This window comes from Panulirus ornatus, chromosome 59 (genome assembly GCF_036320965.1).
Source record: "Panulirus ornatus isolate Po-2019 chromosome 59, ASM3632096v1, whole genome shotgun sequence".
Classification (NCBI taxonomy): Eukaryota; Metazoa; Arthropoda; class Malacostraca; order Decapoda; family Palinuridae; genus Panulirus; species Panulirus ornatus.
In genome coordinates this window covers 19,838,143-19,866,048 of record NC_092282.1, presented here as the reverse complement: position 1 = coordinate 19,866,048, position 27,906 = coordinate 19,838,143, and the positions used below count along the sequence as shown (strand labels likewise).

Sequence of the window (27,906 nt, the reverse complement as noted above, 5' to 3'; positions counted from 1 at the left end):
AGCAGTGAAAAGTTATTATCGAGGATGTAAGGCATGTGTACGTGTAGGAAGAGAGGAAAGTGATTGGTTCTCAGTGAATGTAGGTTTGCGGCAGGGGTGTGTGATGTCTCCATGGTTGTTTAATTTGTTTATGGATGGGGTTGTTAGGGAGGTGAGTGCAAGAGTTTTGGAAAGAGGGGCAAGTATGCAGTCTGTTGGAGATGAGAGAGCTTGAGAAGTGAGTCAGTTGTTGTTCGCTGATGATATTTATATACATATATATATATATATATATATATATATATATATATATATATATATATATATATATATATATATATATATGATTGATGATTGGGAATACCTGGTTTAAAAAGCGAGATATACATAAGTATACTTATGTAAGTAGGAGAGATGGCCAGAGAGCGTTATTGGATTACGTGTTAATTGACAGGCGCGCGAAAGAGAGACTTTTGGATGTTAATGAGCTGAGAGGTGCAACTGGAGGGATGTCTGATCATTATCTTGTGGAGGCTAAGTTGAAGATTTGTATGGGTTTTCAGAAAAGAAGAGTGAATGTTGGGGTGAAGAGGGTGGTGAGAGTAAGTGAGCTTGGGAAGGAGACTTGTGTGAGGAAGTACCAGGAGAGACTGAGTACAGAATGGAAAAAGGTGAGAACAATGGAAGTAAGGGGAGTGGGGGAGGAATGGGATGTATTTAGGGAATCAGTGATGGATTGCGCAAAAGATGCTTGTGGCATGAGAAGAGTGGGAGGTGGGTTGATTAGAAAGGGTAGTGAGTGGTGGGATGAAGAAGTAAGAGTATTAGTGAAAGAGAAGAGAGAGGCATTTGGACGATTTTTGCAGGGAAAAAATGCAATTGAGTGGGAGATGTATAAAAGAAAGAGACAGGAGGTCAAGAGAAAGGTGCAAGAGGTGAAAAAAAGGGCAAATGAGAGTTGGGGTGAGAGGGTATCATTAAATTTTAGGGAGAATAAAAAGATGTTCTGGAAGGAGGTAAATAAAGTGCGAAAGACAAGGGAGCAAATGGGAACTTCAGTGAAGGGCGCAAATGGGGAGGTGATAACAAGTAGTGGTGATGTGAGAAGGAGATGGAGTGAGTATTTTGAAGGTTTGTTGAATGTGTTTGATGATAGAGTGGCAGATATAGGGTGTTTTGGTCGAGGTGGTGTGCAAAGTGAGAGGGTTAGGGAAAATGATTTGGTAAACAGAGAAGAGGTAGTAAAAGCTTTGCGGAAGATGAAAGCCGGCAAGGCAGCAGGTTTGGATGGTATTGCAGTGGAATTTATTATAAAAGGGGGTGACTGTATTGTTGACTGGTTGGTAAGGTTATTTAATGTATGTATGACTCATGGTGAGATGCCTGAGGATTGGCGGAATGCGTGCCTAGTGCCATTGTACAAAGGCAAAGGGGATAAGAGTGAGTGCTCAAATTACAGAGGCATAAGTTTGTTGAGTATTCCTGGTAAATTATATGGGATGATATTGATTGAGAGGGTGAAGGCTTGTACAGAGCATCAGATTGGGGAAGAGCAGTGTGGTTTCAGAAGTGGTAGAGGATGTGTGGATCAGGTGTTTGCTTTGAAGAATGTATGTGAGAAATACTTAGAAAAGCAAATGGATTTGTATGTAGCATTTATGGATCTGGAGAAGGCATATGATAGAGTTGATAGAGATGCTCTGTGGAAGGTATTAAGAATATATGGTGTGGGAGGCAAGTTGTTAGAAGCAGTGAAAAGTTTTTATCGAGGATGTAAGGCATGTGTACGTGTAGGAAGAGAGGAAAGTGATTGGTTCTCAGTGAATGTAGGTTTGCGGCAGGGGTGTGTGATGTCTCCATGGTTGTTTAATTTCTTTATTGATGGGGTTGTGAGGGAGGTGAATGCAAGAGTTTTGGAAAGAGGGGCAAGTATGAAGTCTGTTGGGGATGAGAGAGCTTGGGAAGTGAGTCAGTTGTTGTTCGCTGATGATACAGCGCTGGTGGCTGATTCATGTGAGAAACTGCAGAAGCTGGTGACTGAGTTTGGTAAAGTGTGTGAAAGAAGAAAGTTAAGAGTAAATGTGAATAAGAGCAAGGTTATTAGGTACAGTAGGGTTGACGGTCAAGTCAATTGGGAGGTGAGTTTGAATGGAGAAAAACTGGAGGAAGTGAAGTGTTTTAGATATCTGGGAGTGGATCTGGCAGCGGATGGAACCATGGAAGCGGAAGTGGATCATAGGGTGGGGGAGGGGGCGAAAATTCTCGGAGCCTTGAAGAATGTGTGGAAGTCGAGAACTTTATCTCGTAAAGCAAAAATGGGTATGTTTGAAGGAATAGTGGTTCCAACAATGTTGTATGGTTGCGAGGCGTGGGCTATGGATAGAGTTGTGCGCAGGAGGATGGATGTGCTGGAAATGAGATGTTTGAGGACAATGTGTGGTGTGAGGTGGTTTGATCGAGTAAGTAACGTAAGGGTAAGAGAGATGTGTGGAAATAAAAAGAGCGTGGTTGAGAGAGCAGAAGAGGGTGTTTTGAAATGGTTTGGGCACATGGAGAGAATGAGTGAGGAAAGATTGACCAAGAGGATATATGTGTCGGAGGTGGAGGGAACGAGGAGAAGAGGGAGACCAAATTGGAGGTGGAAAGATGAAGTGAAAAAGATTTTGTGTGATCGGGGCCTGAACATGCAGGAGGGTGAAAGGAGGGCAAGGAACAGAGTGAATTGGAGCGATGTGGTATACCGGGGTTGACGTGCTGTCAGTGGATTGAATCAAGGCATGTGAAGCGTCTGGGGTAAACCATGGAAAGCTGTGTAGGTATGTATATTTGCGTGTGTGGACGTATGTATATACATGTGTATGGGGGTGGGTTGGGCCATTTCTTTCGTCTGTTTCCTTGCGCTACCTCGCAAACGCGGGAGACAGCAGCAAAAAAAAAAAAAAAAAAAAATATATATATATATATATATATATATATATATATATATATATATATATATATGGGAGGGTATTGATTGAGAGGGTGAAGGCATGTACAGAGCATCAGATTGGGGAAGAGCAGTGTGGTTTCAGAAGTGGTATAGGATGTGAGGATCAGGTGTTTGCTTTGAAGAATGTATGTGAGAAATACTTAGAAAAGGAAATGGATTTGTATGTAGCATTTATGGATTTGGAGATGGCATATGATAGAGTTGATAGAGATGCTCTGTGGAAGGTATTAAGAATATATGGTGTGGGAGGCAAGTTGTTGGAAGCAGTGAACAGTTTTTATCGAGGATGTAAGGCATGTGTACGTGTAGGAAGAGAGGAAAGTGATTGGTTCTCAGTGAATGTAGGTTTGCGGCAGGGGTGTGTAATGTCTCCATGGTTGTTTAATTTGTTTATGGATGGGGTTGTTAGGGAGTTGAATAATAGAGTTTTGGAAAGAGGGGCAAGTATGAAGTCTGTTGGGGATGAGAGACCTTGGGAAGTGAGTCAGTTTGTTGTTCGGTGATGATACAGCGCTCGTGGCTGATTCATGTGAGAATCTGCAGAAGCTGGTGACTGAGTTTGGGAAAGTGTGTGAAAGAAGAAAGTTAAGAGTAAATGTAAATAAGAGCAAGGTTATTAGGTACAGTAGGGTTGAGGGTCAAGTCAATTGGGAGGTAAGTTTGAATGGAGCAAAACTGGAAGAAGTAAAGTGTTTTAGATATCTGGGAGTGGATCTGGCAGCGGATGGAACCATGGAAGCGGAAGTGGATCATAGGGTGGGGGAGGGGGCGAAAATCCTGGGAGCCTTGAAGAATGTGTGGAAGTCGAGAACATTATCTCGGAAAGCAAAAATGGGTATGTTTGAAGGAATAGTGGTTCCAACAATGTTGTATGGTTGCGAGGCGTGGGCTATGGATAGAGTTGTGCGCAGGAGGATGGATGTGCTGGAAATGAGATGTTTGAGGACAATGTGTGGTGTGAGGTGGTTTGATCGAGTAAGTAACGTAAGGGTAAGAGAGATGTGTGGAAATAAAAAGAGCGTGGTTGAGAGAGCAGAAGAGGGTGTTTTGAAATGGTTTGGGCACATGGAGAGAATGAGTGAGGAAAGATTGACCAAGAGGATATATGTGTCGGAGGTGGAGGGAACGAGGAGAAGTGGGAGACCAAATTGGAGGTGGAAAGATGGAGTGAAAAAGATTTTGTGTGATCGGGGCCTGAACATGCAGGAGGGTGAAAGGAGGGCAAGGAATAGAGTGACTTGGAGCGATGTGGTATACCGGGGTTGATGTGCTGTCAGTGGATTGAATCAAGGCATGTGAAGCGTCTGGGGTAAACCATGGAAAGCTGTGTAGGTATGTATATTTGCGTGTGTGGACGTATGTATATACATGTGTATGGGGGTGGGTTGAGCCATTTCTTTCGTCTGTTTCCTTGCGCTACCTCGCAAACGCGGGAGACAGCGAGAAAGAAAAAAAAAAAAAAAAAAATATATATATATATATATATATATATATATATATATATATATATATATATATATATGTATGTATTCCCTGCGTGTCGTAAAAGGCGACTAAAAGGGGAGGGAGCGGGGGGCTGGAAATCCTCCCCTGTTTTTTTTTTTTTAATTTTCCTAAAGAAGGAACAGAGAATGGGGCTAGGTGAGGATGTTCCCTCAGGGGCCCGGTCCTCTGTTCTTAACGCTACCTCGCTGGCGCGGGAAATGGCGAATAGTTTAAAAAAGAAAATATATATCTTTATATTTTTTATTTTGCTTTGTCGCAGTCTCCTGCGTTTGCGAGGAAGCGCAAGGAAACAGACGAAAGAAATAGCCCAACCCACCCACATTCACATGTATATACATACACGTCCACACACTCAAATATACATACCTATACATCTCAATGTACACATATATATACACACACAGACATATACATATATACACATGTACATAATTCATACTGTCTGCCTTTATTTATCGCCATCGCCACCTCGCCACACATGGAATAACATCCTCCTCCCCCCTCATGTGTTCGAGGTAGCGCTAGGCAAAGACAACAAAGGCCCCATTCGTTCACACTCAGTCTCTAGCTGTCATGTAATAATGCCCGAAACCACAGCTCCCTTTCCACATCCAGGCCCCACAGAACTTTCCATGGTTTACCCCAAACGCTTCACATGCCCTGATTCAATCCATTGACAGCACGTCAACCCCGGTATACCACATCGATCCAATTCACTCTATTCCTTGCACGCCTTTCACCCTCCTGCATGTTCAGGTCCCCATCACTCAAAATCTTTTTCACTCCATCTTTCCACCTCCAGTTTGGTCTCCCACTTCTCCTCGTTCCCTCCACCTCCGACACATATATCCTCTTGGTCAATCTTTCCTCACTCATTCTCTCCATGTGCCCAAACCATTTCAAAACACCCTCTTCTGCTCTCTCAACCACGTTCTTTTTATTTCCACACATCTCTCATACCCTTACATTACTTACTCGATCAAACCACCTCACACCACATATTGACCTCAAACATCTCATTTCCAGCACATCCACCCCCCTTCGCACAACTCTATCCATAGCACACGCCTCGCAACCATACAACATTGTTGGAACCACTATTCCTTCAAACATACCCATTTTTGCTTTCCGAGATAATGCTCTCGACTTCCAAACATTCTTCAAGGCTCCCAGGATTTTCGACCCCTCCCCCACCCTATCATTCACTTCCGCTTCCATGGTTCCATCCGCTGCCAGATCCACTCCCAGATATCTAAAACACTTTACTCCCTCCAGTTTTCCTCCATGCAAACTTACCTACCAATTGACTTGACCCTCAACCCTACTGTACGTAATAACCTTGTTCTTATTCACATTTACTCTCAACTTTCTTCTTTCACACACTTTACCAAACTCAGTCACCAGCTTCTGCAGTTTCTCACATGAATCAGCCACCAGCGCTGAGAGACTTTTGGATGTTAATGTGCTGAGAGGTGCAACTGGAGGGATGTCTGATCATTATCTTGTGGAGGCGAAGGTGAAGATTTGTATGGGTTTTCAGAAAAGAAGAGTGAATGTTGGGGTGAAGAGGGTGGTGAGAGTAAGGGAGCTTGGGAAGGAGACTTGTGCGATTAAGTACCAGGAGAGACTGAGTACAGAATGGAAAAAGGTGAGAACAAAGGAGGTAAGGGGAGTGGGGGAGGAATGGGATGTATTTAGGGAAGCAGTGATGGCTTGCCCAAAAGATGCTTGTGGCATGAGAAGCGTGGGAGGTGGGTTGATTAGAAAGGATAGTGAGTGGTGGGATGAAGAAGTAAGATTATTAGTGAAAGAAAAGAGAAAGGCATTTGGACGATTTTTGTAGGGGAAAATGCAAATGAGTGGGAGATATATAATAGAAAGAGGCAGGAGGTCAAGAGAAAGGTGCAAGAGGTGAAAAAGAGGGCAAATGAGAGTTGGGGTGAGAGAGTATCATTAAATTCTAGGGAGAATAAAAAGATGTTCTGGAAGGAGGTAAATAAAGTGCGTAAGACAAGGGAGCAAATGGGAACTTCAGTGAAGGGGGTTAATGGGGAGGTGATAACATGTAGTGGTGATGTGAGGAGATGGAGTGAGTATTTTGAAGGTTTGCTGAATGTGTTTGATGATAGAGTGGCAGATATAGGGTGATTTGGTCGAGGTGGTGTGCAAAGCGAGAGGGTTAGGGAAAATGATTTGTTAAACAAAGAAGAGGTAGTAAAAGCTTTGCGGAAGATGAAAGCCGGCAAGGCAGCAGGCTTGGATGGTATTGTTGACTGTATTGCTGACTGGTTGGTAAGGTTATTTAATGTATGTATGATTCGTGGTGAGGTGCCTGAGGATTGGCGGAATGCTTGCATAGTGCCATTGTACAAAGGCAAAGGGGATAAGAGTGAGTGCTCAAATTACAGAGGTATAAGCCTGTTGAGTATTCCTGATAAATTATATGGGAGGGTATTGATTGACTGGGTGAAGGCATGTACAGAGCATCAGATTGGGGAAGAGCAGTGTGGTTTCAGAAGTGCTTAAGGATGTGTGGATCAGGTGTTTGCTTTGAAAATGTATGTGAGAAATACTTAGAAAAGCAAATGGATCTGTATGTAGCATTTATGGATCTGGAGAATGCATATGATTGAGTTGATAGAGATGCTCTGTGGAAGGTACTAAGAATATATGGTGTGGGAGGCAAGTTGTTAGAAGCAGTGAAAAGTTATTATCGAGGATGTAAGGCATGTGTACGTGTAGGAAGAGAGGAAAGTGATTGGTTCTCAGTGAATGTAGGTTTGCGGCAGGGGTGTGTGATGTCTCCATGGTTGTTTAATTTGTATATGGATGGGGTTGTTAGGGAGGTGAATGCAAGAGTTTTGGAAAGAGGGGCAAGTATGCAGTCTGTTGGGGATGAGAGAGCTTGAGAAGTGAGTCAGTTGTTGTTCGCTGATGATATATATATATATATATATATATATATATATATATATATATATGGGAGGGTGTTGATTGAGAGGGTGAAGGCATGTACAGAGCATCAGATTGGGGAAGAGCAGTGTGGTTTCAGAAGTGGCAGAGGATGTGTGGATCAGGTGTTTGCTTTGAAGAAAGTATGTGAGAAATACTTAGAAAAGCAAATGGATTTGTATGTAGCATTTATGGATTTGGAGATGGCATATAATAGAGTTGATAGAGATGCTCTGTGGAAGGTATTAAGAAAATATGGTGTGGGAGGCAAGTTGTTAGAAGCAGTGAAAAGTTTTTATCGAGGATGTAAGGCATGTGTACGTGTAGGAAGAGAGGAAAGTGATTGGTTCTCAGTGAATGTAGGTTTGCGGCAGGGGTGTGTGATGTCTCCATGGTTGTTTAATTTGTTTATGGATGGGGTTGTTAGGGAGTTGAATGCAAGAGTTTTGGAAAGGGGGGCAAGTATGAAGTCTGTTGGGGATGAGAGAGCTTGGGAAGTGAGTCAGTTTGTTGTTCGCTGATGATACAGCGCTGGTGGCTGATTCATGTGAGAAACTGCAGAAGCTGGTGACTGAGTTTGGTAAAGTGTGTGAAAGAAGAAAGTTAAGAGTAAATGTGAATAAGAGCAAGGTTATTAGGTACAGTAGGGTTGACGGTCAAGTCAATTGGGAGGTAAGTTTGAATGGAGCAAAACTGGAGGAAGTAAAGTGTTTTAGATATCTGGGAGTGGATCTGGCAGCGGATGGAACCATGGAAGCGGAAGTGGATCATAGGGTGGGGGAGGGGGCGAAAATCCTGGGAGCCTTGAAGAATGTGTGGAAGTCGAGAACATTATCTGGGAAAGCAAAAATGGGTATGTTTGAAGGAATAGTGGTTCCAACAATGTTGTATGGTTGCGAGGAGTGGGCTATGGATAGAGTTGTGCGCAGGAGGATGGATGTGCTGGAAATGAGGTGTTTGAGGACAATGTGTGGTGTGAGGTGGTTTGATCGAGTAAGTAACGTAAGTGTAAGAGAGATGTGTGGAAATAAAAAGAGCGTGGTTGAGAGAGCAGAAGAGGGTGTTTTGAAATGGTTTGGGCACATGGAGAGAATGAGTGAGGAAAGATTGACCAAGATGATATATGTGTCGGTGGTGGAGGGAACGAGGAGAAGTGGGAGACCAAATTAGAGGTGGAAAGATGGAGTGAAAAAGATTTTATGTGATCGGGGCCTGAACATGCAGGAAGGCGAAAGGAGGGCAAGGAATAGAGTGACTTGGAGCGATGTGGTATACCGGGGTTGACGTGGTGTCAGTGGATTGAATCTGGGCATGTGAAGTGTCTGGGGTAAACCATGGAAAGCTGTGTAGGTATGTATATTTGCGTGTGTGGACGTATGTATATACATGTGTATGGGGGGGTTGGAACATTTCTTTCGTCTGTTTCCTTGCGCTACCTCGCAAACGCGGGAGACAGCGACAAAGTATAAAAAAAAAAGTATATATATATATATATATATATATATATATATATATATATATATATATATATATATATATATATATATATATATATATATATATATATGTTCCTATGAGTTAACGGGGAAAATGAAACACGATAAGGTCCGAAGTACACTTTCGTGTAATAATCATATCATCAGGGAAGACACAAGTGAGAAATATAAGTCAGTTGATATACATCCAAGAGACGAAGCTAGGACGCCATTTGGTAAACACGGGATTGTCGAAGACAAGACAACGAGCGTTCATAAACTTATGTTACAAATTTTATCAACAATAAAGTTATCTAATTCGTACAGACCATCACTAATATTAAGATTATAATTCTTTGTGCATTTAACAATAGAAGATTCAATGATATTTCTCGTGATAATAAAGTTAGAGTTAATAACTAAGATGGCATTACTCCAGTCAATACTATGATCATATATATATATATATATATATATATATATATATATATATATATATATATATATATATATATATATATATATATATATATTTTTTTTTTTTTTTTTTTTTTTTTTTTTATACTTTGTCGCTGTCTCCCGCGTTTGCGAGGTAGCGCGAGGAAACAGACGAAAGAAATGGCCCAACCCCCATACACACGTACATACACACGTCCACACACGCAAATATACATACCTACACAGCTTTCCATGGTTTACCCCAGACGCTTCACATGCCTTGATTCAATCCACTGACAGCACGTCAACCCCTGTATACCACATCGCTCCAATTCACTCTATTCCTTGCCCTCCTTTCACCCTCCTGCATGTTCAGGCCCCGATCACACAAAATCTTTTTCACTCCATCTTTCCACCTCCAATTTGGTCTCCCTCTTCTCCTCGTTCCCTCCACCTCCGACACATATATCCTCTTGGTCAATCTTTCCTCACTCATTCTCTCCATGTGCCCAAACCATTTCAAAACACCCTCTTCTGCTCTCTCAACCACGCTCTTTTTATTTCCACACATCTCTCTTACCCTTACGTTACTTACTCGATCAAACCACCTCACACCACACATTGTCCTCAAACATCTCATTTCCAGCACATCCATCCTCCTGCGCACAACTCTATCCATAGCCCACGCCTCGCAACCATACAACATTGTTGGAACCACTATTCCTTCAAACATACCCATTTTTGCTTTCCGAGATAATGTTCTCGACTTCCACACATTTTTCAAGGCTCCCAAAATTTTCGCCCCCTCCCCCACCCTATGATCCACTTCCGCTTCCATGGTTCCATCCGCTGACAGATCCACTCCCAGATATCTAAAACACTTCACTTCCTCCAGTTTTTCTCCATTCAAACTCACCTCCCAATTGACTTGACCCTCAACCCTACTGTACCTAATAACCTTGCTCTTATTCACATTTACTCTTAACTTTCTTCTTCCACACACTTTACCAAACTCAGTCACCAGCTTCTGCAGTTTCTCACATGAATCAGCCACCAGCGCTGTATCATCAGCGAACAACAACTGACTCACTTCCCAAGCTCTCTCATCCCCAACAGACTTCATACTTGCCCCTCTTTCCAGGACTCTTGCATTTACCTCCCTAACAACCCCATCCATAAACAAATTAAACAACCATGGAGACATCACACACCCCTGCCGCAAACCTACATTCACTGAGAACCAATCACTTTCCTCTCTTCCTATTCGTACACATGCCTTACATCCTCGATAAAAACTTTTCACTGCTTCTAACAACTTGCCTCCCACACCATATATTCTTAATACCTTCCACAGAGCATCTCTATCAACTCTATCATATGCCTTCTCCAGATCCATAAATGCTACATACAAATCCATTTGCTTTTCTAAGTATTTCTCACATACATTCTTCAAAGCAAACACCTGATCCACACATCCTCTACCACTTCTGAAACCGCACTGCTCTTCCCCAATCTGATGCTCTGTACATGCCTTCACCCTCTCAATCAATACCCTCCCATATAGTTTACCAGGAATACTCAACAAACTTATACCTCTGTAATTTGAGCACTCACTCTTATCCCCTTTGCCTTTGTACAATGGCACTATGCACGCATTCCGCCAATCCTCAGGCACCTCACCATGAGTCATACATACATTAAATAACCTTACCAACCAGTCAACAATACAGTCACCCCCTTTTTTAATAAATTCCACTGCAATACCATCCAAACCTGCTGCCTTGCCGGCTTTCATCTTCCGCAAAGCTTTTACTACCTCTTCTCTGTTTACCAAATCATTTTCCCTAACCCTCTCACTTTGCACACCACCTCGACCAAAACACCCTATATCTGCCACTCTGTCATCAGACACATTCAACAAACCTTCAAAATACTCATTCCATCTCCTTCTCACATCACCACTACTTGTTATCACCTCCCCATTTACGCCCTTCACTGAAGTTCCCATTTGCTCCCTTGTCTTACGCACCCTATTTACCTCCTTCCAGAACATCTTTTTATTCTCCCTAAAATTTACTGATAGTCTCTCACCCCAACTCTCATTTGCCCTTTTTTTCACCTCTTGCACCTTTCTCTTGACCTCCTGTCTCTTTCTTTTATACTTCTCCCACTCAATTGCATTTTTTCCCTGCAAAAATCGTCCAAATGCCTCTCTCTTCTCTTTCACTAATACTCTTACTTCTTCATCCCACCACTCACTACCCTTTCTAAACAGCCCACCTCCCACTCTTCTCATGCCACAAGCATCTTTTGCGCAATCCATCACTGATTCCCTAAATACATCCCATTCCTCCCCCACTCCCCTTACTTCCATTGTTCTCACCTTTTTCCATTCTGTACACAGTCTCTCCTGGTACTTCCCCACACAGGTCTCCTTCCCAAGCTCACTTACTCTCACCACCTTCTTCACCCCAACATTCACTCCTCTTTTCTGAAAACCCATACTAATCTTCACCTTAGCCTCCACAAGATAATGATCAGACATCCCTCCAGTTGCACCTCTCAGCACATTAACATCCAAAAGTCTCTCTTTCGCACGCCTGTCAATTAACACGTAATCCAATAACGCTCTCTGGCCATCTCTCCTACTTACATAAGTATACTTATGTATATCTCGCTTTTTAAACCAGGTATTCCCAATCATCAGTCCTTTTTCAGCACATAAATCTACAAGCTCTTCACCATTTCCATTTACAACACTGAACACCCCATGCATACCAATTATTCCCTCAACTGCCACATTACTCACCTTTGCTTTCAAATCACCCATCACTATAACCCGGTCTCGTGCATCAAAACCGCTAACACACTCATTCAGCTGCTCCCAAAACACTTGCCTCTCATGATCTTTCTTCTCATGCCCGGGTGCATATGCACCAATAATCACCCACCTCTCTCCATCAACTTTCAATTTTACCCATATTAATCGAGAATTTACTTTCTTACATTCTATCACATACTCCCACAACTCCTGTTTCAGGAGTATTGCTACTCCTTCCCTTGCTCTTGTCCTCTCACTAACCCCTGACTTCACTCCCCAGACATTTCCAAACCACTCTTCCCCTTTACCCTTGAGCTTCGTTTCACTCAGAGCCAAAACATCCAGGTTCCTTTCCTCAAACATACTACCTATCTCTCCTTTTTTCACATCTTGGTTACATCCACACACATGGGGATAGGGGTGAAAGAATACTTCCCACGTATTCCTCGCGTGTCGTAGAAAGCGACTAGAGGGGACGGGAGCGGGGGGCCGGAAATCCTCCCCTCCTTGTATTAACTTTCTAAAATGGGAAACAGAAGAAGGAGTCACGCGGGGAGTGATTATCCTCCTCGAAGGCTCAGAGTGGGGTGCCTAAATGTGTGTGGATGTAACCAAGATGTGAAAAAAGGAGAGATAGGTAGTATGTTTGAGGATATATATATATATATATATATATATATATATATATATATATATATATATATATATATATATTTTTTTTTTTTATACTTTGTCGCTGTCTCCCGCGTTTGCGAGGTAGCGCAAGGAAACAGACGAAAGAAATGGCCCAACCCCCCCCCATACACATGTATATACATACGTCCACACACGCAAATATACATACCTACACAGCTTTCCATGGTTTACCCCAGACGCTTCACATGCCTTGATTCAATCCACTGACAGCACGTCAACCCCGGTATACCACATCGCTCCAATTCACTCTATTCCTTGCCCTCCTTTCACCCTCCTGCATGTTCAGGCCCCGATCACACAAAATCTTTTTCACTCCATCTTTCCACCTCCAATTTGGTCTCCCTCTTCTCCTTGCTCCCTCCACCTCCGACACATATATCCTCTTGGTCAATCTTTCCTCACTCATCCTCTCCATGTGCCCAAACCACTTCAAAACACCCTCTTCTGCTCTCTCAACCACGCTCTTTTTATTTCCACACATCTCTCTTACCCTTACGTTACTCACTCGATCAAACCACCTCACACCACACATTGTCCTCAAACATCTCATTTCCAGCACATCCATCCTCCTGCGCACAACTCTATCCATATATATATATATATATATATATATATATATATATATATATATATATATATATATATATATATATATATATATTCCTAAGAGTCCACGGGGAAAATGAAACATAAGTTCCCAAGTGCACTTTCGCGTAATAATCACATTAACAGGGGAGACACAAGAGAGAAATATGTCAGTTGATATACAACGCAGAGACGATGCTAGGACGTCATTTGGTAAACATGCGATTGTCCAAGACAGACAACGAGCGTATTATTATTATGTGGAGAAGGTGAATTGTTTACAAATTCTATTAACCATAAAGTTATCCAATTTGTATAGACCATCACTAATATTGCACAGGAGTCCCGGGTTCGATCCTGGCTGCTGGAAGTTTGTATGCTATATGAAGGTGCGCGTTCATATGCACTTTGTTTGTATTCATATACCTCCCTGTTGTACAGTTAGGTTCGGTAAAATGCTATCTGCCGGCTGTGTGAGCCTCATGGGAAATGACCGGTGTAGAACCCTATGCTCACCAACGTGAGACGAAGGGTATTCCAGTACTAGTATTCGAATAGTCATTTCCCTATTAAGAGCGATCATAGCCTAGCGGTAGCGCTCCCGCCTGCTGCACAGGGGTCCCGGGTTCGATCCTGGCTGTTGGAGGTTTGTATGATATATATATATATATATATATATATATATATATATATATAACTTGCTCTCAGGGAACATAAAGGCATGAAAAAAATTTAATGGATACCCCCACATATTGGATCAAATAGTATAAACGTTTAGTCTTTGATATTGCATCAAGCAGACACAAGACAGGTTTCCCAACCCAAGAATCCTCTACTCTGGGCCACAGATTAACTTCGGTATGTAGGGCTATGTTATGGGAAAAAGACTCATATAATTACAGTGTAGTGGCTCGATATGCACAACGTCATCAGAGCTTCAAAATGAAAATCAATGATATTTTTCTTTATCAGTAATGTTCGACATATATACCTCAAGTAAAGACAAAACCAACTTGGTGCGATATCTTTAAAACAAAAATAAGATGATTAACACACACACCGGTACCGACATGTGGTAAACTACCAACACGAAAACAAAATAATCAATCACTAAACGGACACAATGACATTATATTGTTATCTCTTGTGTTGCTATATTTTGGTCGTCCGGTATTTCCTTTTCGAAACTGTGTTAGCACTACACCGTGAGCGCTGGAACTGGACGCACTAATATGTTCGATAATCTCTAAATTGTATAACTACACTAGTTGATGTCTTCAGAAAAGGATTCTGGTGTCCTGGTGCAATCATAACTAAAATATTAGAAATTGTATGTAATCTTTCGCCTATGGTAAAAGTGTAGTATTACAGTACGTAATAAACAAATAAAACTACTTCGTGAGATGTAACCAGTAAGTATATTAACCTAACTGGGCGGAGACATTGTTTAATATTCATTTATGCGACAAAAAACAAGTTTTCATTACTGTTGCAATACATTACACTTGACCTATCATGTCCGTGAGCATCCCAAGTAATCTATTGCACGAATCACCTGAACACTGCAGACATGATAATTCATATGACAAGATACACACGTGAACGTATGGTAACATGAAATATAATCGCAATTATGATAATGATATTAACGTTATCAATTACTGTAACATAAATATCCATTTTCTTGGAACAAAAATATGGTAAACTGTTAACATTCATATTTTATGTAGATGGACGAGACATCAATATTACCTGACGTGGCTCACACAACACCGGTACTTGTCTTCCTCCTGTGCGTGGTGTCTATCCACTTGTTTACATTCGACCATTGAGCTCGCAGCGCCGGCTTACTGGAAAATGTTGTACGCACTCGCTGACACCTGCTATATTCCACATACTACATCGGTCGTACAAATTGGCATTGTTTCGTTAACCAGTACATACTAGATAATGGTTTAATGCATGTTTGCAGACTATGAGGGCTCTAAGTTCTTACGAATTTCTATTGTATGTCTGGCAGCGCTGCCACAATTTGTTATATTGAATATCGTTCGATCGTATCAGTTTACGTTGTGTGAGCTGTCTGTAGTTAATCTGTAATTCATGTAGTCTTCAAGCCAACAGATTAATCATTCTCAGGAAACGTGACGACTAATACTACAATCGTTATACGTGTAGAGCTGTGTATATCCGCCGTGGCGCGTGTCGTATACCCAGAGGGTATGAGCGAGGGTGAGTTGGCAGTCCCAAGTCCCACATAACACTAAACCTGCGGCTTTGCCCACGGCCTGACAGCACCTAGAGTCACTGACCAGCTCAACATGGTCGGGTATCTTTCATGTATAGTGTACGGTAGACTAACAGTGGCTCATGATATGAGTTATGTGTAATTAATAACATACTGTTTACGATGAATTTCGCGTGATAACGTTAAACATTTAATCTGGTATCGACTATAAGTTTGTTATTTATTATGTGTTTGTGTGACTGGTTCACATAACGGGCCCACGCGCACCTTCATATGCACTTTCTTCGTATTCATATACCTCCGCGTTGTACAGTTAGGTTCGGTAAAATGCTATCTGCTGGCTGTGTGAGCCTGATGGGAAATGACCGGTGTAGACCCCGTTGCTCACTAACGTGAGACGAAGGGTATTCGAGTACATAGTATTCGAATAGTCATTTGTCTGTTAGGAGCGATCACACCCTAGCAGTAGCACTCCCGGATGTGTGTGGATGAAACCAAGATGAGAAAAAAGGAAGGTTAGGTAGTATGTTTGAGGAAAGGAACCTGGATGTTTTGGCTCTGAGTGAAACGGAGCTCAAGGGTAAAGGGGAAGAGTGGTTTGGGAATGTCTTGGGAGTAAAGTCAGGGGTTAGTGAGAGGACAAGGGCAAGGGAAGGAATATCACTACTCCTGAAACAGGAGTTGTGGGAGTATGTGATAGAGTGTAAGAAAGTAAATTCTAGATTGATATGGGTAAACTGAAAGTTGATGGAGAGAGATGGATGATTATTGGTGCATATGCACATCGGCATGAGAAAAAAGATCATGAGAGGCAAGTGTTTTAGGAGCAGCTGAATGAGTGTGTTAGTGGTTTTGATGCACAAGACCGGGTTACAGTGATGGGTGATTTGAATGCAAAGGTGAGTAATGTGGCAGTTGAGGGAATAATTGGTATACATGGGGTGTTCAGTGTTGTAAATGGAAATGGTGAAGAGCTTGTAGATTTATGTGCTGAAAAAGGACTGGTGATTGGGAGTACCTGGTTTAAAAAGCGAGATATACATAAGTATACGTATGTAAGTAGGAGAGATGGCCAGAGAGCGTTATTGGATTACGTGTTAATTGATAGTCGCGCAAAAGAGAGACTTTTGGATGTTAATGTGCTGAGAGGTGCAACTGGAGGGATGTCTGATCATTATCTTGTGGAGGCGAAGGTGAAGATCTGTAGGGGTTTTCAGAAAAGAAGAGAGAATGTTGGGTTGAAGAGAATGGTGAGAGTAAGTGAGCTTGGGAAGGAGACTTGTGTGAGGAAGTACCAGGAGAGACTGAGTACAGAATGGAAAAAGGTGAGAACAAAGGAGGTAAGGGGAGTGGGGGAGGAATGGGATGTATTTAGGGAAGCAGTGATGGATTGCGCAAAAGATGCTTCTGGCATGAGAAGCGTGGGAGGTGGGTTCATTAGAAAGGGTAGTGAGCGGTGGGATGAAGAAGTAAGATTATTGGTGAAAAAGAAGAGAGAGGCATTTGGACGATTTTTGCAGGGAAAAAATGCAAATGAGTGGGAGATGTATAAAAGAAAGAGACAGGAGGTCAAGAGAAAGGTGCAAGAGGTGAAAAAGAGGGCAAATGAGAGTTGGGGTGAGAGAGTATCATTAAATTTTAGGGAGAATAAATAGATGTTTTGGAAGGAGGTAAATAAAGTGCGTAAGACAAGGGAACAAATGGGAACTTCAGTGAAGGGGGCAAATGGGGAGGTGATAACAAGTAGTGGTGATGTGAGAAGGAGATAGAGTGAGTATTTTGTAGGTTTGTTGAATGTGTTTGATGATAGAGTGGCAGATATAGGGTGTTTTGGTCGAGGTGGTGTGCAAAGTGAGAGGGTTAGGGAAAATGATTTGTTAAACAGAGAAGAGGCAGTAAAAGCTTTGCGGAAGATGAAAGCCGACAAGGCAGCGGGTTTGGATGGTATTGCAGTGGAATTTATTAAAAAAGGGGGTGACTGTATTGTTGACTGGTTGGTAAGGTTATTTAATGTATGTATGATTCATGGTGAGGTGCCTGAGGATTGGCGGAATACTTGCATAGTGCCATTGTACAAAGGCAAAGGGGATAAGAGTGAGTGCTCAAATTACAGAGGTATAAGTTTGTTGAGTATTCCTGGTAAATTATATGGGAGGGTATTGATTGAGAGGGTGAAGGCATGTACAGAGCATCAGACTGGGGAAGAGCAGTGTGGTTTGAGAATTGGTAGAGGATGTGTGGATCAGGTGTTTGCTTTGAAGAATGTATGTGAGAAATACTTAGAAAAGCAAATGGATTTGTATGTAGCATTTATGGATCTGGAGAAGGCATATGAGAGAGTTGATAGAGATCCTCTATGGAAGGTATTAAGAATATGTGGTGTTGGAGGCAAGTTGTTAGAAGCAGTGAAAAGTTTTTATCGAGGATGTAAGGCATGTGTACGTGTAGGAAGAGAGGAAAGTGATTGGTTCTCAGTGAATGTAGGTTTGCGGCAGGGGTATGTGATGTCTCCATGGTTGTTCAATTTGTTTATGGATTGGGTTGTTAGAGAGGTGAATGCAAGAGTTTTGGAAAGAGGGGCAAGTATGCAGTCTGTTGTGGATGAGAGAGCTTGGGAAGTGAGTCAGTTGTTGTTCGCTGATGATACAAACACAATAAAATAAAATAAAAAATGTGTATATGAGTGGTTGGGCCATTCTTCGTCTGTTTCTTTGCTTTACCTTGGTGATGCGGGAAACAGCGAATAAGTATGATAAATGTATATTTATATATATATATATATATATATATATATATATATATATATATATATATATATATATATATATGTATATTGATTTATTTTGCTTTGTCGCTGTCTCCCGCGTTAGTGAGGTAGCGCAAGGAAACAGACGAAAGAATGGCCCAACCCGCCCACATACACATGTATATACATACACGTCAACACACGCAAATATACATACCTATACATCTCAATGTACACACATATATATAAACACTCAGACATATACATATATACACATGTACCCTAATTCATACTGTCTGCCTTTATTTGTTCCCATCGCCACCTCGCCACACATGGAATAACAACCCCCTCCCCCCTCATGTGTGCGAGGTAGCGCTAGGAAAAGACACCAAAGGCCCCATTCGTTCACACTCAGTCTCTAGCTGTCATGTAATAATGCACCGAAACCACGGCTCCCTTTCCACATCCAGGCCCCACACAACTTTCCATGGTATACCCCAGACGCTTCACATGCCCTCGTTCAATCCATTGAGAGCACGTCGACCCCGGTATACCACATCGTTCCAATTCACTCTATTCCTTGCACGCCTTTCACCCTCCTGCATGTTCAGGCCCCGATCACTCAAAATCTTTTTCACTCCATCTTTCCACCTCCAATTTGGTCTCCCACTTCTCCTCGTTCCCTCCACCTCCGACACATATATCCTCTTTGTCAATCTTTCCTCACTCATTCTCTCCATGTGACCAAACCATTTCAAAACACCCTCTTCTGCTCTCTCAACCACACTCTTTTTATTACTACACATCTCTCTTCCCCTTACATTACTTACTCGATCAAACCACCTCACACCACATACTGTCCTCAAGCTTCTCATTTCCAGCACATCCACCCTCCTGCGCACAACTCTATCCATAGCCCACGCCTCGCAACCATACAACATTGTTGGAACCACTATTCCTTCAAACATTCCCATTTTTGCTTTCCGAGATAATGTTCTCGACTTCCAAACATTCTTCAAGGCTCTCAGAATTTTCTCCACCTCCCCCACCCTATGATTCACTTCCGCTTCCATGGTTCCATCCGCTGCCAGATCCACTCCCAGATATCTAAAACACTTTACTTCCTCCAGTTTTTCTCCATTCAAACTTACCTCCCAATTGACTTGACCCTCAACCTTACTGTACCTAATTACCTTGCTCTTATTCACATTTACTCTTAACTTTCTTCTTTCACACCTTTTACCAAACTCAGTCACCAGCTTCTGCAGTTTCTTACATGAATCAGCCACGAGCGATGTATCATCAGCGAACAACAACTGACTCACTTCCCAAGCTCTCTCATCCACAACAGACTGCGTACTTGCCCCTCTTTCCAAAACTCTTGCATTCACCTCCCTAACAACCCCATTCATAAACAAATTAAACAACCATGAAGACATCACACACCCCTGCCGCAAACATATATTCAGTGTGAACCAATCACTTTCCTCTCTTCCTACACGTACACATGCCTTACATCCTCGATAAAAAACTTTTCACTGCTTCTAACAACTTGCCTCCCACACCATATATTCTTAAAACCTTCCACAGAGCATCTCTATCAACTCTCTCATATGCCTTCTCCAGATCCATAAATGCTACATACAAATCCATTTGTTTTTCTAAGTATTTCTCACATACATTCCTCAAAGCAAACACCTGATCCACACATCCTCTACCACTTCTGAAACCACACTGCTCTTCCGCAATCTGATGCTCTGTACATGCCTTCGCCCTCTCAATCAATACCCTCCCATATAATTTACCAGGAATACTCAATAAACTTATACCTCTGTAATTTGAGCACTCACCTTTGTCCCCTTTGCCTTTGTACAATGGCACTATGCAAGCATTCCGCCAATCCTCAGGCACCTCACCATGAGTCATACATATATTATATAACCTTACCAACTAGTCAACAATGCAGTCAACCCCTTTTTTAATAAATTCCACTGCAATACCATCCAAACCTGCTGCCTTGCCGGCTTTCATCTTCCGTAAAGCTTTTACTACCTCTTCTCTATTTACCAAATCATTTTCCCTAACCCTCTCACTTTGCACACCACATCGACCAAAACACCCTATATCTGCCACTCTATCATCAAACACATTCAACAAACCTTCAATATACTCACTCCATCTCCTTCTCACATCACCGCTACTTGTTATCACCTCCCCATTTGCCCCCTTCACTGAAATTCCCATTTGTTCCCTTGTCTTACGCACTTTATTTACCTCCTTCCAAAAAATCTTTTTATTCTCCCTAAAATTTAATGATATTCTCTCACCCCAACTCTCATTTGCCCTCTTTTTCACCTCTTGCACCTTTCTTTGACCTCCTGCCTCTTTCTTTTATACATCTCCCACTCAATTGCATTTTTTCCCTGCAAAAATTGTCCAAATGCCTCTCTCTTCTCTTTCACTAATAATCTTACTTCTTCATCCCACAACCCACTACCTTTTCTAATGAACCCACCTCCCACGCTTCTCATGCCACAAGCATCTTTTGCGCAATCCATCACTGCTTCCCTAAATACATCCCATTCCTCCCCCACTCCCCTTACCTCCTTTGTTCTCACCTTTTTCCATTCTGTACTCAGTCTCTCCTGGTACTTCCTCACACAAGTCTCCTTCCCAAGCTCACTTACTCTCACCACTCTCTTCACCCTAACATTCTCTCTTCTTTTCTGGAAACCTGTACAAATCTTCACCTTCGCCTCCACAAGATAATGATCAGACATCCCTCCAGTTGCACCTCTCAGCACATTAACATCCAAAAGTCTCTCTTTTGCGCGACTATCAATTAACACGTAATCCAATAACGCTCTCTGGCCATCTCTCCTACTTACATACGTATACTTATGTATATCTCGCTTTTTAAACCAGGTATTCCCAATCACTAGCCCTTTTTCAGCACATAAATCTACAAGCTCTTCACCATTTCCATTTACAACACTGAACGCCCCATGTATACCAATTATTCCCTCAACTGCCACATTACTCACCTTTGCATTCAAATCAACCATCACTATAACTCGGTCTTGTGTATCAAAACCACTAACACACTCATTCAGCTGCTCTCAAAACACTTGCCTCTCATGATCTTTCTTCTCATGCCTAGGTGCATAGGCACCAATAATTACCCATCTCTCTCCATCAACTTTCAGTTTTACCCATATCAATCTAGAATTTACTTTCTTACACTCTATCACATACTCCCACCACTCTTGTTTCAGGAGTAGTGCTACTCCTTCCCTTGCTCTTGTCCTCTCACTAACCCCTGACTTTACTCCCAAGACATTCCCAAACCACTCTTCCCCTTTACCTTTAAGCTTCGTTTCACTCAGAGCCAAAACATCCAGGTTCCTTTCCTCAAACATTCTACCTATCTCTCCTTTTTCCTCATCTTGGTCACATCCACCCACATTTAGACACCCCAATCCGAGCCTTCGAGGAGGATGAGCACTCCCCGCGTGACTCCTTCTTCTCTTTCCCCTTTTAAAAAGTTAATATACAAGGAGGAGAGGGTTTCTAGCCCCCCGCTCCAGTCCGCTTTAGTCGCCTTCTACGACACGTGAGGAATGCGTGGGAAGTACTCTTTCTCCCCTATCCCCAGGGGAGTGGGAGGTGGGTTGATTAGAAAGGGTAGTGAGTGGTGGGATGAAGAAGTAAGAGTATTAGTGAAAGAGAAGAGAGAGGCATTTGGACGATTTTTGCAGGGAAAAAATGCAATTGAGTGGGAGATGTATAAAAGAAAGAGACAGGAGGTCAAGAGAAAGGTGCAAGAGGTGAAAAAAAGGGCAAATGAGAGTTGGGGTGAGAGAGTATCATTAAATTTTAGGGAGAATAAAAAGATGTTCTGGAAGGAGGTAAATAAAGTGCGTAAGACAAGGGAGCAAATGGGAACTTCAGTGAAGGGCGCAAATGGGGAGGTGATAACAAGTAGTGGTGATGTGAGAAGGAGATGGAGTGAGTATTTTGAAGGTTTGTTGAATGTGTTTGATGATAGAGTGGCAGATATAGGGTGTATTGGTCGAGGTGGTGTGCAAAGTGAGAGGGTTAGAGAAAATGATTTGGTAAACAGAGAAGAAGTAATAAAAGCTTTGCGGAAGATGAAAGCCGGCAAGGCAGCAGGTTTGGATGGTATTGCAGTGGAATTTATTAAAAAAGGGGGTGACTGTATTGTTGACTGGTTGGTAAGGTTATCTAATGTATGTATGACTCATGGTGAGGTGCCTGAGGATTGGCGGAATGCGTGCATAGTGCCATTGTACAAAGGCAAAGGGGATAAGAGTGAGTGCTCAAATTACAGAGGTATAAGTTTGTTGAGTATTCCTGGTAAATTATATGGGAGGATATTGATTGAGAGGGTGAAGGCATGTACAGAGCATCAGATTGGGGAAGAGCAGTGTGGTTTCAGAAGTGGTAGAGGATGTGTGTATCAGGTGTTTGCTTTGAAGAATATATGTGAGAAATACTTAGAAAAGCAAATGGATTTGTATGTAGCATTTATGGATCTGGAGAAGGCATATGATAGAGTTGATAGAGATGCTATGTGGAAGGTATTAAGAATATATGGTGTGGGAGGCAAGTTGTTAGAAGCAGTGAAAAGTTTTTATCGAGGATGTAAGGCATGTGTACGTGTAGGAAGAGAGGAAAGTGATTGGTTCTCAGTGAATGTAGGTTTGCGGCAGAGGTGTGTGATGTCTCCATGGTTGTTTAATTTGTTTATGGATGGGGTTGTTAGGGAGGTGAATGCAAGAGTTTTGGAAAGAGGGGCAAGTATGAAGTCTGTTGGGGATGAGAGAGCTTGGGAAGTGAGTCAGTTGTTGTTCGCTCATGATACAGCGCTGGTGGCTGATTCATGTGAGAAACTGCAGAAGCTGGTGACTGAGTTTAGTAAAGTGTGTGAAAGAAGAAAGTTAAGAGTAAATGTGAATAAGAGCAAGGTTATTAGGTACAGTGGGGTTGAGGGTCAAGTCAATTGGGAGGTGAGTTTGAATGGAGAAAAACTGGAGGAAGTGAAGTGTTTTAGATATCTGGGAGTGGATCTGGCAGCGGATGGAACCATGGGAGCGGAAGTGGATCATAGGGTGGGGGAGGGGGCGAAAATTCTGGGAGCCTTGAAGAATGTGTGGAAGTCGAGAACATTATCTCGGAAAGCAAAAATGGGTATGTTTGAAGGAATAGTGGTCCAACAATGTTGTATGGTTGCGAGGCGTGGGCTATGGATAGAGTTGTGCGCAGGAGGATGGATGTGCTGGAAATGAGATGTTTGAGGACAATGAGTGGTGTGAGGTGGTTTGATCGAGTAAGTAACGTAAGGGTAAGAGAGATGTGTGGAAATAAAAAGAGCGTGGTAGAGGGAGCAGAAGAGGGTGTTTTGAAATGGTTCGGGCACATGGAGAGAATGAGTGAGGAAAGATTGACCAAGAGAATATATGTGTCGGAGGTGGAGGGAACGAGGAGAAGAGGGAGACCAAATTGAAGGTGGAAAGATGGAGTGAAAAAGATTTTGTGTGATCGTGGCCTGAACATGCAGGAGGGTGAAAGGAGGGCAAGGAATAGAGTGAATTGGAGCGATGTGGTATACCGGGGTTGACGTGCTGTCAGTGGATTGAATCAAGGCATGTGAAGCGTCTGGGGTAAACCATGGAAAGCTGTGTAGATATGTATATTTGCGTGTGTGGACGTGTGTATGTATATGTGTATGGGGGGGGGGGGGTTGGGCCATTTCTTTCGTCTGTTTCCTTGCGCTACCTCGCAAACGCGGGAGACAGCGACAAAGTATAAAAAAAAAAATATATATATATATATATATATATATATATATATATATATATATATATTTTTTTTTTTTTTTTTGCTGTCTCCCGCGTTTGCGAGGTAGCGCAAGGAAACAGACGAAAGAAATGGCCCAACCCACCCCCATACACATGTATATACATACGTCCACACACGCAAATATACATACCTACACAGCTTTCCATGGTTTACCCCAGACGCTTCACATGCCTTGATTCAATCCAATGACAGCACGTCAACCCCGGTATACCACCTCGCTCCAATTCACTCTATTCCTTGCCCTCCTTTCACCCTCCTGCATGTTCAGGCCCCGATCACAGAAAATCTTTTTCACTCCATCTTTCCACCTCCAATTTGGTCTCCCTCTTCTCCTCGTTCCCTCCACCTCCGACACTTATATCCTCTTGGTCAATCTTTCCTCACTCATTCTCTCCATGTGCCCAAAACATTTCAAAACAGAGAGAGAGAGAGAGAGAGAGAGAGAGAGAGAGAGAGAGAGAGAGAGAGAGAGAGAGAGAGAGAGAGAGAGAGAGAGAGAGAGAGAGAGAGAGAGAGAGAGAATAAAAAAAGCACACACGACACAAAATACACTGAGTTCGTCGTGTTTGTGATCAATCATGAGTACAATGGGGACCCATAAACCATGGCTTCAGTAAAACTCTCTAAATCAAGACCTTATATATTAACCCAGTACGGCAGCAAGACTGCCAGCCAAACTTACCATGATCACTCATCTTCCTGTGAGCTATGGAAAGGTCGATAACATTCTTATATTCAGTATCTAAATCTAGTAACAGCGGCAGAAGTAGTAATGTGGCATACGTCTCAACATAACTAATGATAACTAAAACAAAACCTAATTCACAAGTGTAAGGGAAATATCAGCGTAAATCATAAATCCACTAAAAGTGTAAAAACAGAAGCATACGGGTCACCATACAAGGATAAATGTGCTATAACATAAGTAAACACACATGAGCTTCCTCATACACTATCAAGAATGATGAGCAGAGGAACAGTTACGTAAAATGTACATAACTAAGTTCAATGTGAAGTAAGATGTGCGCTGCATCTTACCGTACACCCATATGATGACTGGCGGTGCTGCTTGGTCTCTGGTGATAACAGTTCATTTCAAGGAGCGTCAGTTGGTTACATACGTCCTCACAATATGATCATAGCTACAGTGCCGACCGGGCCGTGAGGGAGTCCTTGCTCAGCGACGGACCGCGTCCTTCCGGTCCAGTTCGGTCCGTACGTGCACGGGAGTCCAGGTGTGAGGGAGTTCCTCCCCAGTGACGGACCATGTTGCCGAGGTAAGGTCTGGGTGTCCGCGCACTGCGCGCAGTGGCGAGACGCGCCCTCCTTTGGTACGGCTCACCGTTTGCGTGTCCGCGTAGTTGAAGATTTCCTCTCCTCCCTTCTAGCACACGACTTCTACCAGCACACTGTCGAAACTGAAGGCAGGACAGACCCTGTCCATGTCGTTGGCTTGTTGACCATATACACACGTTGTGCTGACAGAGCGAGGTATAACATACCGTGATTGTGGTCGATGTTAGCATTATGCCCTCACCCCAGACGAGGTAAGGAGCGCCACCTGTGTTGAGCTGGTGATGAATAACAACATATCACTGACCTCGTCACTGTGTAATGAAGTACAGATGACATTTGTTGCATTAACGAGGCAATTCGTCCCGTGTCCTTGGTTCATTACTCCGGTAATTTACTTTTTCTCTCTTCCACACTCAACGCATCTTCCTTGTCTTTGATTGTCACTTTTTTCCTTGTATTATTGTACATAAACACGACGTGTATTGCATGTTACAGCTTACTTAATCCAGTACGGGAGGTAATATGGACAGTGCCAGGTTTCTTATTACGAATTTAACACAGTCATGATACATACTGAGAAATAAACACGACGTCATTTGCATCACTCCTACGATCGGATATTCCACTCACTAATAACCAAACAATTGTAAGAGAATATCGTTAATCGGTCACTCTCTCGGCACGTGCGTGAGGCGTGGGTGGACTACGTGCTACGATGATTCGTAAGTCTGGCAGCGAATGCCACCTGGTTTTTGACGCCTCGATCCTCCTCAAAGTTAATTTCTTATTCTTAAACTAAATTCATATCTTCCTAGTCATTGAATTCCTAATATAGAATTTAACTACGTTAACCACGACATCTTGTCAAAAGGTCGTATAAAGTTAGAAAGACTTGACCACCATGTTGCCCCTCACCAGATCTCACACTGGCGCGGATACGATGTGGTTATACCACGACTGACGGAGGACAGCCGTCTAAGGTTTACACACACACACACACACACACACACACACACGTGTTCCAAAAGAAGGAACAGAGAATTGGGCCAGGTGAGGGTATTCCCTCAAAGGCCCAGTCCTCTGTTCTTAACGCTACCTCGCTAATGCGGGAAATGGCGAATAGTTTGAAAGAAAAAGAAAAGATATATATATAACACAAAATATCAGATAACCAAAACGATTTCCGTTACAGAAGATCCTGCTTGACGAATTTGCTGGAATTTTCTAATGTTATTTATCAGAATTGAGAAGAAAAAGTACCATCTGATGTAGTGTATTCAAATATCCAAAATGCTTTCGATGAAGTACCTCACAAGAGAATCTTACATAAACTCAAAGTACACAGAATCGCTGAAGAACTCTGTACATGGATCAAACATTGGCTTACCAGAAGAAAGCAGCGTGTAGTATTAAACGGCGAAGCCTCATATTAGCTAGACGTAACGAGTTGTGTGCTACAGGGGTCGGTCCTAGGCCCAATTCTTTTCATAATAGACATTAATGACCTAGAACTCGGTCTCATATCTAAGATCTCCAAGTTTACTAACGATACTTAACTAGGTGGTAGAGTTGTAAACAGGCGGGACTACGAAATGATTCAAAGAGATCTTAACTTACTAGCAGAGTGGTCAGACAGATGGCAAATGGAGTTTAATGAGGACAAGTGTAAAGTTATGCACTATGAAGCCAAGAATATACGTCACAACTACAAACTATTCGGAAATTCTCTAACTAAAGTAAATGAAGAAAAGGACCTTCTAGTTGTCATTATCAACAGTCTGAAATACTCTGGAGTCATTATCAACAATTTGAGGTACACTAAACAGTGTCAAGCAACAAGTAAAACAGGCAACCAAATGTTAGGTTTCATAGCCAGGAACAGATTTCATGACACCAGAAACAATTATCACACTTTATAATTCTCTAGTAAAACCACACCATGGATATGTAGTTCAATTTTGGTCCCGAAACTATAGAAAAAGAGACGAGGAGAAATTAGAGCAAGTACAAAGACGCGCGACAAAAATCATCCCATCCCTTAGAAATCTGGTATACAGAAAAAGGCTAAAACGATTGGCTCTCTTCTCCCTAAAATGATCTAGAGTTCGCGGCGACTTATTCCGTATTAGAAATTCTGAACAAGTTCGATAAAGTAAATCAAGAACATCTTTTCAAAATACAAGAATATATGGTTACCAGGACAAATGGATCAAAACTCAAAGCTAAAAGATGTAGTAAGGACGTGGGAAAAAGCTTCTTCTCCTATAGGTGTGTTGAGCACTGGAATAAGTT

General features: G+C 42.3%; 1 protein-coding gene across 2 annotated transcripts in view; it reads right to left on the bottom strand.

The window, feature by feature from the left end:
• Window positions 1-25,669, bottom strand: part of LOC139767214 (uncharacterized) — an 86,740-nt gene extending 61,071 nt beyond the window's left edge. The window contains exon 1 of one of the 2 annotated variants that reach the window (XM_071696337.1): window positions 25,357-25,669. In XM_071696337.1, the coding sequence (XP_071552438.1) occupies window positions 25,357-25,412 (56 nt within the window). In that variant the 5' untranslated portion in view covers window positions 25,413-25,669. Of the gene's footprint in view, window positions 1-15,193; window positions 15,280-25,356 lie in introns of those variants that run through there. The other variant, XM_071696336.1, reaches the window with a different exon arrangement.
• Between the last annotated feature and the right edge of the window lie 2,237 nt (window positions 25,670-27,906).